Source organism: Balaenoptera acutorostrata, chromosome 4 (assembly GCF_949987535.1).
Source record: "Balaenoptera acutorostrata chromosome 4, mBalAcu1.1, whole genome shotgun sequence".
NCBI classification, from domain to species: Eukaryota; Metazoa; Chordata; class Mammalia; order Artiodactyla; family Balaenopteridae; genus Balaenoptera; species Balaenoptera acutorostrata.
The window spans coordinates 141,653,508-141,669,216 of NC_080067.1; the positions used below are offsets into that span (position 1 = coordinate 141,653,508).

At 47.4% G+C, this 15,709-nt stretch overlaps 1 protein-coding gene across 8 annotated transcripts in view; it reads right to left on the minus strand.

The window, feature by feature from the left end:
• RUNX1 (RUNX family transcription factor 1) overlaps positions 1 to 15,709 on the minus strand; it is a 243,849-nt gene that overhangs the window by 63,602 nt on the left and 164,538 nt on the right. For all 8 annotated transcript variants that reach the window (XM_057546112.1, XM_057546111.1, XM_057546108.1 and 5 more), the window contains one exon: positions 77 to 181. In XM_057546112.1, coding sequence (XP_057402095.1) covers positions 77 to 181 — 105 coding nt within the window. The remainder of the gene's footprint in view (positions 1 to 76; positions 182 to 15,709) is intronic.

Sequence of the window (15,709 nt, forward strand, 5' to 3'; positions counted from 1 at the left end):
TGGAACACAAGGGTTCTGGTGCCTGAGTGTACCAGCTGGGAGGGCAGGTGCCAGCCCCGAGGGGCGGCCCACTTACTTCGAGGTTCTCGGGGTCCGTCCACTGTGATTTTGATGGCTCTGTGGTAGGTGGCGACTTGTGGTGGGTTTGTGAAGACGGTGATGGTCAGAGTGAAGCTCTTTCCTGTTGGAACACAAAAGAGAGCAACGAAGAATGAGGCAATGGCCTGAAGATATCTGCTGGGTAATTCAAAATTAATTTATGATTTCCAGCCCTCACACTGGAAAGGTGGCAGGACTTCAGCACACATTACTGGTTTTTCCAATACTCCTTTGAGTTTGGCTTTGCTTACATTTTGGAATGTACAACTACGTTGTCTAGATGTGACACTTCCCTTAGTCACGTGGCTTTTGTTTAGTCATGAATAACACAGGATCAAGAGAGATTCAGATGTGTTTTCTTTCAGGTCGGAACCCGAGGGACATAGGAGCAGATTGGCAGCTGTCCACTCCTCGCTCCGCTCCCAGGTCCTCCCTTTTAATAAGCTCAGAGCAAAAGGAGGAAAAGAAACCATTTCCGTCTTTGCCCTCTAACCTTGTTTGTATCTCCAAGGATTAGGAAAGATAGAATTCATAAGTTTGAGGCTAGGCTAAATTGGAATGATTCTCTCTATGTTAAAAATACTAATTGCTGGTTGATTCTAAATATTGTTTTGAAAGGCCAGATGTTATTATAGGCACTCATGGGGTTGGCCAGACAAAATTTATATTCAATAAATGGATTTAAGGATATGTAACTGACAGATTGAGATTCAATGACAACTGTTAGCATAAATACGCAGAGGGATTTCCATCTAAGCATTTTATACAAACTTAAGAAATACGAGCATGTCTTCATTGCATAGGTCGAATGCAATGCTTTTAATAATTTTTAAAAATTGTTTTAAAATACATAATTTATAATAAAAGTATTAATATATAAATACATTAGTTACTAAAAAGCATTTCTTCTTTGCTAAGCAGTTCAGAGAATGCCCTCTGGTTTTGAATTCTGGCTAGCTGACCTTTGACAAGGCACTAGCCCTCCCTGTGCCTCAGTGTCCTCACCTGGAAGATGGGTACATATAACTTTTCCTACCTTATCGAGTTTTGGGAGAGGTTAAATGAATTAATATGAGTAAAATCATTAAAACAGCATCTGGCACATGGTATTCAAAGGTGTGTGCGCGCGTGTGTGTGTGTGTGTATGGGGGAAGAGAGAGAGAGAGAGAGAGAGAGAGAGAGGCACAGCTCTTTCTGCAAGAGAGTTAGAAGATTTAGGTTCCTGTACAAATATTTGACCTCTCCAGATCTCAGTTTCCTGGTTTGCAAAATGAAGGCATTCACGGGATACATACAATGTCACCTTTAACTCTGATTTTATCTTCTTTTTTTTTTTTTAAGATTTTTTTCTCTTTTTTTTGATGTGGACCATTTTCAAAGTCTTCATTGAATTTTTTACAATATTGCTTCTGTTTTATGTTTTGGTTTTTTGGCCCCGAGGCATGTGGGATCTTAGCTCCCCGACCAGGGATGGAACCTGCAGCCCCTGCATTGGAAGGCGAAGTCTTAACCACTGGACCTTCAGGGAAGTCCCTGATTTTATCTTCTAGATGAAATCCCGGTGCCCATCTCCATGTGTAGGCGTGTGCCTGTCCCAGGGGTGTTTCCCCGGCTGCCTGCAACTTCAGCATTTCAGAGATTCCATGAAAACACTATATTTCCTTCCTAGGGCTGCTGTAACAAATTACCACAAACTGGGTGGCTTAAAACAACTGAAATTTATTGTCTCCTAGTTATGGTGTCCAGAACTAGGAGACAATAAACTGAGGTCTTGACACAATTGCGGTGTTGACAGGGCCGTACTCCCTCTAGGGAAGAATCCTCCTGGCCTTGTCTGGCTTCTGGTGGTTCCCAGCAATCCTTGGCATTCTTTGGCTTGTGGCAGCATCACTTCACTCTGTGCCTCCTTCCTCACGTGGCCTCCCTCCCTCCCTGTCTTCTGTCTCCAAATCTCCCTCTCCTTACAAGGACACCAGTCATTGGATTCAGGGCTTACCCTACTCTAGTATGACTTTAGCTTAACTTGATTACATCTGCAAAGCCCCTATTTCTAAATAAGGTCACATTCTGAGGTCACCCACGGACATGACTTCTTAGGGAATGCTATTCAACTCAGTACAAACACCAAATGCCATAGAGTTCCAGTCTTGGCACTACAAGTGACAACTACTCTCTATGTACCTGTGGGTTTTACCCCCAAAATAGTCCCACTCCTGTGGCGGCCCTCCTACAACCATCCTATTCTTGTTTTTTTAATTTTTAAAAACTTTTTATTAGAGTATAGTTGATTTACAATGTTGTATTAGTTTCAGGTGTACAGAAAAGTGATCAGTTACATATATATATATATACTTTTTCATATATATTCTTTTTCAGATTCTTATCCACGATAGGTTATTACAGGATATTGAATATAGTTCCCTGTGCTATACAGTAGGTCCTTGTTGTTTATCTATTTTATATATAGTAGTATGTATCTGTTAATCCCAAACTCTTAATTTGTCCCTCCCTGCCCCTTTCCCCTTTGGGAACCATAAGTTTACAACCATCCTATTCTTGATTTCCTAAATGACAACAAAGAATCATTGTCTTCCTAATGTTGGCCTTTTCAGGTCTGTGTAAAACGTACAAGTTTTCAAGCACTTTCCCATATACTATTTTATTTGATTCTCACAACACTCTCATGAAATAAACAAGACAGATTTTATTGTCCTTGGTTAATAGGTAGCAAAGCTAAGGCTCAGAAAGGATGAGTGGTTTGTCCAAAGTCACACAGTTTGGATACATGAAAAACCCAGATCTCCAGCTTTGTGCTTCACATTATTGTCATGAGGTCCTAAATCTCTACCTTCAAACTCAGTGGTACCAGCACCAGTAATCCAGACTCGTGGTACCTTTTCCATGCTCTGCCCCTGCCCCCAAAAGCGAAAACAGTCCTGGTGACACTAATGTACCCAAACTGTACTCAACAGCTAATTGAAAGCCTGGGTTATAGTTCAAAAGCAGTTTCTAACTGAGCTGAATTTGGGCTCCTGGCGTTTACCCTGGTTAACCACAGACTAGCCTACTGAATTGGGAAGGAAATTCAACCAAAGTGAATATTTGTGAAATCGCTGCTTGTAATTATAATTCTACTATTTTATGCCCATCATTTTACGTGCAGTCAAGAAGTGTCTGTCCAGCAAAAGCTACTAGGTGGGGCATTTGGGCCACAGTAACTGTGGTTCACGAAGGTGGGGTATTCCGCTTCGCCTCCTGCACAACGGGCTGTTGTTTACAGCTTTGAGCACCAGGACGTCTGCTTATGACCTCATAGACAGAGGCAATAAGTGATGTCATTTTGCTCATAGGTGTGTGTGACATTTTTCCACTCCAGGAGAACTCTGCCTTCTGCTTCCTTGTATTCTTCTGAGCAGACCTGGCACCAGACTTGACACCTGGGGACAGCCAGCCAGTGGGTACTGAACCCCCGGAACTCTGCCTTCTGCCCTCTTCCCTCCGCCCTGGCCACGCCCCCGCCACGCCCCCGCCACGCCCCGGCTTGTCCCTGCCGAGATGCAGCCCTTCTTAGCCAGCACCAGCAGCAGTGGTAGCCGCGCCTACAGCATGCGTGTTATTAGCCAAATTCCATCATCAAAATGACCTACGGGCCTGGTATTTTAAGTGCGTGGGTGTGGAGAGCGAAAGCCTCTCAAGTGTTTTTCTCAGCAAGCTGTAGCCAGGCTAGTAAGAAGGTAGAGGAGAGCAAAGGAGGACGGATCGTCTAAATAACCACCGAAATCGGCTTTTTGGGACTAACTGCAGGGTTGGGAGATGGGGCTGCCGTAGAGAGAGCTGATGTTCCCATTTGTAGCCTGAGCGGGTCCTTGCCTGCAGAGGCTGGGAGGCTCCTTGCCGCCCTGGATTCGGCCCATGGGGTGAGCAGAGGTGCCGCTGGCTGTGCTGCCGAAAGACTGCAGCGCTGGACTCCCCAGGGGGCAAGCGGCAGGGTCACAGGTGCCCTGCGTGGGGATCCACAGCGGAGGGAGCTAAGGAAAGGGGGTCACCGAAACCTTCCTTCTCCTGCTCACGGAAACCTCACCCAAACAGCACCATGAGTTCTGGCGGGTGGTGTCCAGGAGGAATGCTATTTAGAAGCACAAACAGCAGGACTGAATAAGAAGGCAGGAAGAAACAGTGAAGGAGAGAAGGGCTGTCTTGACTTAAGCCTGGAAGCAGCAAAAGACAAGAACTTGGTTATACAACCCTGTGGAAGTGCCAAGGCATGGGGTGCTAGTTAACAGTGAGGACTGCCTGGGCTCAAACCCCAGCTCTGCCCCTTGCTAGCTGTGTGACCTTGGGCAAGTTACTTAACCTCTCTGGGGGCCTTGTCATCTGTAAAATAGGGCTGATAACAGTCCTTCCATCTCATAGTGCTGTTATGCAAACTAAATGAAATAATGCATCAGCAAATATCCGTTTAATTATCACTAAAGATGTGACAAACATGATTGCACAAAGACCAGAGCTGTGGGCAATCCTGTGAGGTGCAGCTGGTGGTGAATCGACGTTGAGGTCTGATGGTGGGAGGTGAGGTGAGCCTTAGCTTAGGTGGTGCCGATGGAGCCCCTCCAGGCCCATCCTCTCTTCCTTAGGAATTTCAGCAAACCCAGGCAGAGGGCAGAGGGCCGCAGGCAGGCAGCAGAATGGGGCCTGAAGACCCATCGGGAACACTGCACGTTCCACTGGAACTTCCACTTCAACGTCAGCCCTACTCCCACCAGCTGGCGACCTTTGTAAGGCACAATTGCAACTGGCTGATCCACTTTATAAACAAGCCGGGTCAAACGCTCCCCTCAGAGCACGTGTGGTCCCCCTCGATGCCAGTGTGTTCCTCCAAATGCCAGCGCAAAATCCTAAGTGCTTTATTTAGTTGGGAGGAAGGTCACGGGGCAAGTCTTCCTGGATATTTGCTGCCATAACAGACTCTCCAGGGTGAGGCAGTGACAAAGCCCCAGGTCTGTGCTTTCTTGGGTCCCACGTTTACAGGCCCCGGGGCTGCTGGACTGCGGCAGCCGGGGCTGTGGTCTCATAAAGCCACGGCTGGACGCTGCAGTTCCGCAAGGGCCCAGGGCACCACGCCACTTCCTCACCACATCTGGGAAGTGGCGAAACCTCAGGATTGCTGCAAACGGGCACCCTGTTCCCCAAGGGCGAGGGTGGGGAGAGGAGCAGGAGGTGAAAAGGCAATTTGAGATCATCTCACGCCCTTAGAAGTTCGTGCCCCGTCACGTCGCGGCAACGTCTTCCTATGGCGATGGGTGTCTCCCTCCGTCCTCTTGTGATCGCCCCTCCCTAAGTCGGTTCACGGGTAGCCAAGCCACTTGCGTTGGCTCCTCAGCCATTGGGTTCTGTTTCGGTCACTCTCCCTGGTGAAGGTTTGGACCCATGAGTCATCTTCTCCTTTTTGGGCCAGTTTCGATGGGATGTGAAACTTGGCCTTTGTCACGCAAGGGCAGGCTGTACGCACGGAGGACCATCTGCTGAGGGGGTCGCAGAGCTTAAGAAACGAAATCACGACAGTTTCCACTCATTCGTGCATCTCTGCGGGGAAACCGGTCATGCTCACACACTTTAAACACCCAAGAGAGGGAGAAAGGGCAAGTCAGAGAGAAAAAAAAAATGCAGCTTTTGAAAACCAAGAAAGCCAGGGAAGGCTCAAGTTTTGCTCTTTGCAAATTCTGGAAATCCCAAAAGATTCTGCGATGTTGAAGTAAGATTTCTCCTCTTACCATGTAGTTTGTGCCAGGTCTAATTTTAATCACAGATAACTAAGTATTATAATTAACAAACTCTCAGATTCCAGGAGAAATCTGAATCGGGGATATTTTTCACAAAGTACCTTTAATTTATGTTTCTCGCTTTTCCACTGGAACAACCTAACGGCCAAAATGCATGTTTTTGCTCCTCATCCATCTCCTTACCCAAACACTTACCACTATTTTTGACAGCGGGGCTGTATAATTATTTATTTGGGGATTTCTGAATAGAGGACAGATTCTTCAAGTTGTGCAGCATCTCCTGGTTTCGCTGCATTGAATTGACGTGACGATGTTGGTGTGTGTCCCCTTGGGTGTAAAGTGCCGGTGTTTACAATGTCCTTATCCGATGGTACCTGCAGCCACGCAGGTAAAATGTAGGGGGGAGGCCCCAGCTATCGGTACGAGGATAACCCCCCAAAGTTGCCTGAAAGTCAGGTGCTTAAAATACAGAACTAAGCTTTCCATAAAAAACAGCATGCGTTGAGTATGATGGAGCACTTGAAAAATAGCAGTTTTACTTAGAGAAAACCAAAAACATGCCAAGTGTTTTCTCTGGAGCTGTTCTACAAAAATGAGTTGTTTGAGGACAGGGGTGGTGTTTTATCAATCTTTGCATTTTCTGTTCTGAGGCAGTAAAAAAAATGTTTGATAAGTGGATCAATGGATTATTCTATAAACTTTCAGTTTGACAGCTGGTTCTTTATGAGGTCTGACTTCACTTGGAAGGCTCAGTTCTCCCTTTTGGTGGCATGGGTGTGAGCCCAGCTTTACTAAAGGGTTGGATGGGCAAGGCTTTCTCTTCATGAGGGGCATTACTGAACCCCAAAGAAGCATGATGCTCTCATGCGATTTTTGCACTTCCTTTCCCCAGATGTCATGGTCCCTTTCTGATCTTCCTTTTTTCTCTCCGTGTCCCAGTGCCTGAGTGTCTCGGATGAGGAACCAAGTTTTAGTCCTTTTAGCCCAAACACCTCCAAGACCCTGAATTCACAGCCTCTTTAGGTCAAGGCCATGCCTGCTGCCCTGTACTTCCATCCTGAAGAACCCTTTGGTTGGCACACCCCAATTCCACAGTTTCCACCCATCGGGCCAAATGCCACACAGGACAGGTGACCAAAGTGACCTCCTGGGGCTGGCCTAGTCCTAGCCCTGACCTTTGGTGCCCATAGCCCAGTGCCTCAAACACACAGCCCAAGGCCACATGCCACCGCGGCAGAGAGGCCCGGGGGGTGGGGGTGGGCATTTTGAAGGGAAGGTAGCGTCAGGGTCCTCAGTGCCTGCTCGCCAGCCTGTTCGCACCCCTAGCTCTATTGCAGGAAGCTGGGAGGGCAGGTGGGGATGGAGGCCAAGTAGGAAGAAGAAGGAAGGTCTAGGCAAGGCTGCAGGGTGTGGTAGGCGGGGCCTGGAGGGAGCTGATTTCTAGACATGGTGACATTTACCAGACGGTGGGTTTGCAAAGTGAATATACAGTGACCCCTCTGTATCCACGGGTTTGGCATCCACGAATTCAACTAACCTTGGATCCCGTCTCTAAGCTCCCAAGCACCCTCCAAAAAGCCCTGTCTGCTCTTCAGTCAGCAATCCCAGCATCTTCGTTACCATTTGTATCTGGTGATGTCAATTCCCTGCTTAAAACCTGCTGGGGGACCAGACCAAATTCCCAGTGTGGATATCAAGGCCCTTACCAGCTCTCTTGGCCAGCTCGGTGTTCCTCCCCAACCCTGTTTTCTCTGCTTGGACACTCTTCCTGATGCCTTCACCTGGTAGCCCCCTCGTCACCCTGAAACATCTCCACTGAGATGACCAGCTGTCCAGAGAGACCCCTAAGCTTGTAGTGGGATATGCACCCAGCTGTGCATTTTGCTTCTGTCACTCCTTTCCCTATGGTGCTGGCCACTCAGAACAGTAACCTCTGCTTAACTGTGGGCCCCTCACTGGCCCCGGCATGCTGTGGCTTCTCTTTAGCTGGCCTTTGTATCTCCAGTGCTAGCCCAGTGCCTTGCGAGCAGCAGGTGCACAATGCACATCTGATGAATGAATGAATGAAAGAAATACCCCCATGACATGACCTCTGTGGGTGGGGGACAGTTCTAATAAAGTAGCCATGGGCACTATACTTCCCTGATCGAACAGGGTCCAAAGCCTGTGAGCAACTCCCTAATGAAAACAGAGAACACAAGGTCCGTCACCAGGCTGGTGCCCAGCAAATGCCTGGGATGATTATATCATTATTATTATTCCTTCATTTATTTATGAATATTTATGAAATTCCTGCTGTGTCTCAGGCACTCTTATTTTACAAAGTTCCTCGGAGGATAAAGGAATATAAATTCCTTGCCAACGAGGAGTGGACAATGGAAATAGCATTGTTCCTGACTTTCTGACTCAGGGAGACACGGGCTACCTCCTGCCCACTCTCTTCCCTCCTCCCTCAGTGACTCCCCTACAGAAGGAAGAACGATGTGGCGGTGAGTCATAGCTCTTTCTTCCTAAGTTTTGTTACACACACCATCTCATTTTAATCATCCTAATAACCTTTTGAGGTACATATGAAGGGCACTGTCATACCTATTGTACAGATGCGGAGACTGAGGCCAGCACATCTAAGTGAGTACGGCAAGCACACCACCTTCTCATACTTTGTCACACTACCTTCCAAAGACCCGCAGGATCGTCACAAATAGGTGCGTGTGTTTCTATGTTGTTATCATGAATCAGAGGAGTATTAAATGGGACACAATGGCCTTAGTGGACTCCATAGCCCATGGATTTGGGCAGAATGCAAGATACCTCTCCAAGCAACAGCCAGATTGATCGATTCTCTGTTGACATGTGACCAGAAAAGAAAAACATGTGTGGATGTTGGCTTGCGGTTTCTGAAAACGCTGATACAACCTTCGAATGGCTTCCAGGGGAAGAGCCAGGATGTCCTGAAGTGTGGTCCAAGGCGAGCTGCAGTGGCACCACTATAGAACTCCCCTCAACCTGGGTGGAGTCAGCAACTATGGTGCGGGAAGAATGTGACGCTGCTGGGTACCAGCCTGCGGAGCCCGGCAACAGGACAAAGGGATTATTCTGCTTCATTGTGAAGATGCAGTGTTTACTGTTAAAATACGATTGGGAATTAAAGAGGCACGTATGAATCATAAATATTTGCATGCCGTTAATGTTTGGGCAAAAGAGTTGGAAGGACTAAGTTGGGAGAACTTCTCTTCCCATGAAAAACAGTGCCTCGGATTACAGTACAGATTTAATTTCATCTCTTGCATTGCTGATCTGAAATTGCAGTGCCCGCTGCGCATAAATCACCCTTCCGTGTCCTGAGAGCTGGCTCTACGGGGCCGAGGGATCAGGATAAGGGTTGATGTTCCCTCCCAGAAAAGTCATTCATTTAGACACACAAAAAAGCAGGTCCCGGTTGTATTGTTTGTTAGGAGCTCACAGAGTTGCCATCAGCTTCCCTGCAGAGTTAGTCACAGCAACTGATCTTACCACGAAAAGTAGTAACCCCTCAAGTCTGTGTTATTGCAGGTAATCCTCACTGTACCCCGCCCCCTTTGGACAAAGGTTGGCTGACTCAGGCTCAGACAGGTCAGGTGACTTGCCCACAGACACACAACTCTGAGCCAGTGTTCTCAACCAGTGTTCCTTCCCCCCATCTCTCCCCCAGGGAGGGACATTTGGCAAAGTCTGCAGACACTTCTCGTTGTCACCACCCATGAGTGACATGGAAGGAATGCTCCTGGCTACTGGGTAGAGGCCAGGGTTGCCAGTAACCATCCCCAAATGCACAGGATGGCTCCCACGACGCAGAATAATCAGCCCTAAACGTTGATGGTGCCCAGGGTGAGACACTGTCCTCCCAGGAAGAATTCAGTACCATCCATGTGCTAACCACTATGCTTTACTGCCTAGAGTAAGCAGAGTCCTGGGGCAGTCACTCCTCTGGAGATGTTTAACGAGTCCCCACTCTGCATCAGGCACTGGTCTAGTGACTGGTGATACCCCACAGCGGTGTTCTAGTCAAGGGCGGGATCTCCTGTGTTTTGAAAATGCTTGGAAGGCCACCTCCTGGGGACTCCCACGCCCATCTTCATCCTTTCCCTGGCGCTGGGGTCCCAGCACCGCGGTGCACCAGTGCGCGCCTGCCTGCCACAGCTGTTCCCGAGCTCCTTCCCCAGCGACCTTCACTTCCCAGAACATGGGCAGCGTGTGGGCTCCTTATAGCCCAGTTCAGACGCCGCCCGGGAATTCCCAGGAGGATAGCTAACTCTTACAGGTCTCAAATGATTTGACACACAGCTGATCTCCACGCGGAACCTGGGAGCTGGTTGCTTTACTGAGGAAAACTTACAGGAAACAGAAGGGGCAGGAAAGTTCGGAGTGAGGGCCCCCTGCAGAGTAAATGCAAACAAACAACCAACTAGAGACCGCAGTCACAGCAAAATGTATTCAAGAAATTCCACCTGTAGCAGACACCACTGTGATTCAACGAGAACACCTAGAGGACTCTTTCTTTCAGACTTTTTTCAAGTCATTTTTCCCTGAATCTTCTTGTATTATAGAAAATAGGTGATAGCAGAACCAACACGTAAGGGCAGGTGGGAGAAAGCTCCAGAAGAACCCAGCCCTCTGTCTGCCGGTGGTCCCTGCACACCTAACATGTGGGCAGCAAACCAGGGCTTCCTAGGGATGGACGGCAAATCAGCGTCTGTCCCGTCCCTACTCCTTCCATGCATTGCCCTTGGGTGTGCACACTGACTCCTTTTCGGTGTCTGTAAGGCATCGGTCAGTGATGCATACCAGGACCTTGCTTTTAGCCCTTTTTAGTTCACGCGGACACTGTCCACTCACATCAATTCATGTTCCTGGATTAGTGGATCTGTGGCCCCTGACTGAAGCCTGATGGGGAGGGGCATGGCAATGAGAAGCCAGCGTGCACTTTCACTGTTTCTGATGGTCCCTGTGGACCTGCGCCTGTGTGGCATTCCTGAGGGAGCAGCTGTAAGTGGGGGGGAGTCCTCGAAGGAGAGCTTTCCCTGCCGGGTGGCTCCCTCCACCTGCAGCCTCTACTTCTTCCTGCCACGCACCCTCCAACCCAGGAGATGCCAAGATGGTGTGATCCTATGCACACAGAACTCTAGTATATTTTCATATTTAGAAAAAGACTAATATGCAGTGATGCTCTCTCGTTTTTTTTTATTCTGTGTGAACTGAAGATTTTCATCAATTTGGTAAAGAGGCAGAAAGTGTTAGGGAAGAGAGGAGACATTTTATGACTTATCATGATCATTCGTGTGAGGCCAGCCCAGGGTTTCTCAGTCTCAGTGTGATTGATGCTTTGCAGGGGTCGTAGGGCTGTCCTATGTGCTGTGGGAGTCACTCTACCCACTAGGTGCTAGGAGCACGCCCCACCCCAGGGGTGACGACCAAAACTGTCTGCAGATATTGCCAAATGTTGGGACCCATGGAGGGAGACCAAATTGATAGGCAGATTGATAGATAAGATCTACCAACTATGACCTGCCCTGAGGTTTCAAGCAGGACGGGGAAGGCAGAACATCTGGACAGACCCAAGTGCCGTAGGTACTGGAAACACACCACGTAAAGAGGCCAAAGCTGTATTAGGATATGAGTTTAGACCGTTTCTCATTAATTACAGATAGATAGATAGATAGATGGGGATAGATAGGTAGATAGTGACTGTACTCCATACAATGGTTTCAAATAGAATGAAGGAAAAACATCTCTGAAAACCCGAAACCAATGCCTGGAGCAACCTGGAGTGTTTTCACCTACAAACAGGCCCACCCCTCCTTGCCTTCTCTGCTGAAATCTGATAAGCACACAGCTCACCAGCTGTGCTCAGATGCCTGTATTCCTGTGTATTGCCTTTGTTTGAGCCAAGGAGAGTCTCCTTTGTTTGCATATGGTGACTCAGTTAAGGCCACACACCATCCTCGAGGGTGCTGGCCAGACCTCCCATTCACCAGACCCAGAAGCATCCTTGGATCCGGAAGCTGGGGGGAGGGTGCAGCTCTGCAGACTGAGCTGCCCCTACATCCTTAATGACGCTCTTAAATCTCAAGGTAAAAGCAGGGATTCATCTAAGTTGAGAAACAGACAGGAAATTTACTTACATCTTTGAGAAAAACACAGTTTAAGTGGCTCCTGCATGAATGTTTCCTCACCAAGGAAACCAGAGGAAACGCATTTTGAATCCAGTGGCAGGATGGCCACCGGGCCTCTCGAAGGAGGTTGCTGGGATCACTTTCCGATTTATGGGTCCTTCAACTACCTGAAACCCTCGTTGGAGGAAGTTCAGTGACATAAAATGGAGTTCCTAAATGGGATACGCTGCTCGATATAGCCTAATAGAGACTGGAACGTGCTGGAATCCCAAATCGGCACCAGCAACGGGAATGCCATGGGAAGCTCGGTTCTTAACATGGACCGAAATACATCTCTGTTGAAAGTGGGACTCACATCAGGGCCAATGACGGAGGGTAGGCTTTGCCTGAAGTCCACTAATGCAGGCTTATAAACACAAAATCTTGAATGCCCCAAGAGTGAGCTGATAAAACTGGCACCTTTGAAAGTATTCATAGGCAGCTCATTAAATCCACACTGCTCACTTATTAATTCCTGTTAATTGCTTTACTGGGGCTTCAGATGAGAAGACCTTGTTAGTATGGATTTAGTCCTCAAAGATAATTTGGTCCAGGAAGTCTTCTCAGTGGTAGTGTGGATGGACACACACACACACACACACACACACACACACCCTTTTGGCTGAAAGTCCACGAAATCCTTCAAAACCACATAACCTCTCCCTTTTGACAGTACATGGTTATTCATAAACATTCCCTTTCTGATCTGAACATGTTTTATAATCACCAACAGAAAGAAAACAATCATCAGACAATATACCATCTCTCTTTTCAACACGTCATTTTTCTTTAAAAATAATAAAGAAAAAGAAACAGAATATGTTCTTCCATAACCAGTCTTCTCCATCCTCTCTTGCCCCTCACCAACCAGCACAAAAGAAAATACAAAACTGATTCATTAGAACCAGAGCAGCACTGCAGCCGTTGGCCGGATCACTGTTTATGTCTATAATGCTTGCTGCTGAAACAGGAAGCTCTAAAAATCACTCAACCATTATTTCTCTTGGAGGCACTTTCTGACTGATAGTCTTCTGTCCCCACCAAAAAGGGCTGCCTCAATCCAAAGCAAGCCGGCTGGCAAGGAAGGGCTTTGGGGGAGGGATGGTGGAGAGAAGTCCAGCTTCTCCCCATCAACTCTTAAATATTGTTCATATAAATAACCTCAATTTAAAAAAGCTGTCCAACACCATCAGCAATGCCACCATCAGCAATGCCTGGCACTTCATAAAATCAGCAAGAAAACCATGAAGAGATCAATTGCAAAGCTGGGTGTTCCAGGCACAAGCAGTTTTCAAGAAAGCTCTCCTCCTTGTCATGACACCAAGTGGGACAGGGACTGCTTGGGTGGTGGTTTGGGGGACGGGTGGGAAGCAACTTGCTTGGGTGGTGGTTTGGGGGAGGGGTGGGAAGCAACTTGCTTGGGTGGTGGTTTGGGGGAGGGGTGGGAAGCAACTTGCTTGGGTGGTGGTTTGGGGGACGGGTGGGAAGCAACTTGCTTTGAGAAAGTGTTTTTACTCTTTTACGGGCAAATGTGAAACAGAATGAGAAAGCTGATCTCTAGAGATGAATTCTACATCAGATCATGGGCACTAGCTTTCGTCCTGCCATCAAAAGGCATTATTTGCTAGGGCTGCCAGAGACTGCGTGTATCAGAGGCTGGGTCTTTTCCCATCCACATTTGCCCACACCGAAGTCTGAAAACAGATTTCAGTATATATATAATTTCAAAATGTAGATCAATAGCAACCCAAAAGAGGGGGAAAATGGGAGAGTTGATTTTAACACGACTCTCGTCTTTTCCTTGTATTCTCTCCAGGAGACCTGACTGCCAGCTCATTATCTTGAATGTTATCCATGAAACAACAGTGGGATTGTCAGATGAATTTTCCTCCCCCTATTATATGAGTCTGTGATAAAACAGAGAATGACTTGGATCCTGTGATAATATTGTGAGTCATTCAGACCATTTCTCAGTAATGACCACTCCATAAAGACACGTCTCTGCTTAGAATACCGGTACACTCTATCCTTTTCTACATGTACCTTTCCTTCAACCACAGTCTATCACTCATCTGAAAGGCAGCCTCCCCATACTGTTCCCCGAATAACATAAAATACCTTAAGAATGAAAATGCCTTAAGTAACAAACATTACACAAATATGCAATAACCCCGCCTGTGACAGGGTAAATATTATGTCTGGGAAGACATCCACAGCAAGAACATAAGGAAGGAATTTCATTTTCTAAAAGAGTTGGGAAGGGTACTTGTTTGAAAGTGGGCAAGATTAAAGTTGCCAGGGAGATCAGCATAAACACAAATTTCCACCAAGAAATTAACCCCAGTCCTAACGGATGGGGGAGCACGTGCCCTCTCTGGGCTGGTTGTGGAATTCGAGGTGTAGGTCTGCAGCTGGGGGGGCCAGGCAGTCACTAGAGAGGAGGCTGCCCCTTCGATGACAAAACAAGCCCTTCTCCTTGGCAAGGGACCGTATGCGTGCACACCTGATGGCCTCTCAAAGGTCTGGACCAGTGGTTTGACTGGGATCTATTTTCCTAATTATACACACCAGGTCCTGGCTATAATAAAAGCAGGTGTAGCCAAAACAGCACAGGGTACAAGAAGAATGTCTAACTCATTTGTTCGTTTATTTCCTCATTTTCCAGTTATCTACAATGTGCAGCACAGCGCTAGGCTGGCCCTCCACGGTCAAGGCAAAGTTCCAGATTCAGAGATTCTTGGCTTGGCGGGTCCATGGATCCCCAGAAGGTCCATAAACAAGCTTCAGCGGCTCTGAAAACTGAAATTGTACAAGAAACTGTGTGTGTAAGTGCACAGGTGCATTTTTTTTCCCCCTGGGGAGAAGGCTTCCAAGGATTTTCAAAATGATTCATGACGTTCCCAAAAGATTAAAAATCATAGTCTTAGGAAAATCAGAAGGAAATTTGCAGTGGATTCTCTTCCCCCATTTACCACGCGGTAGATAATACTGTCTGGTAGATTTCCTCTTTGGTTCTAAAATGAATTAACTAAGGCCATCATCCCTGATTGATCGATTCCTTTCCAACTGATTAAGTACTCCAATAGCGACGGGAGCACTCACAGATTTCATTGCTAAAGTTTCTTCAACGTCTCTCGGCTGCAGCCGTGATACACTTTCTTGTAACTGAAAATATCCGTAGCACCTGCCCCAGTGACAGATGTAAGCTGATGTCAGCTGCTGCTAATGAACGTCACCAAAGAGAGTTCCTCTTGATCCTGAACTTTGATTTTCTGGAGGTAAGGGATAGTCCCAGGACGTGTGTTTAAGTGTGGATTGTTCTGAACAAGAAGCAGTGTGCTCTGGCGTCAGCTCCCCTCTTCTGGGAGCGGCTATCTCTTCTTCCATTGTAAAGGAATGGTTGATCTATATGGAGATACTGAATCAAAGGGAGAAAATTCCCAGGGTGAGATATCCCTGAAGGAGAGATTTAAATTGTCAGGGCCAGAAAGGAGGGAAGGAAAGAAAAGAAAGGAGGAAGGCTCAGACTGCTGAAGCCTTCACCAATACTTTTTAGGGGCCAGTGTTGTCAGCAAGGCCGCAAAAGCCGGATGGGCAGGTTTTCCCAGTTGCAGGCTGAACCCGAGGTTAGGAGCTGTG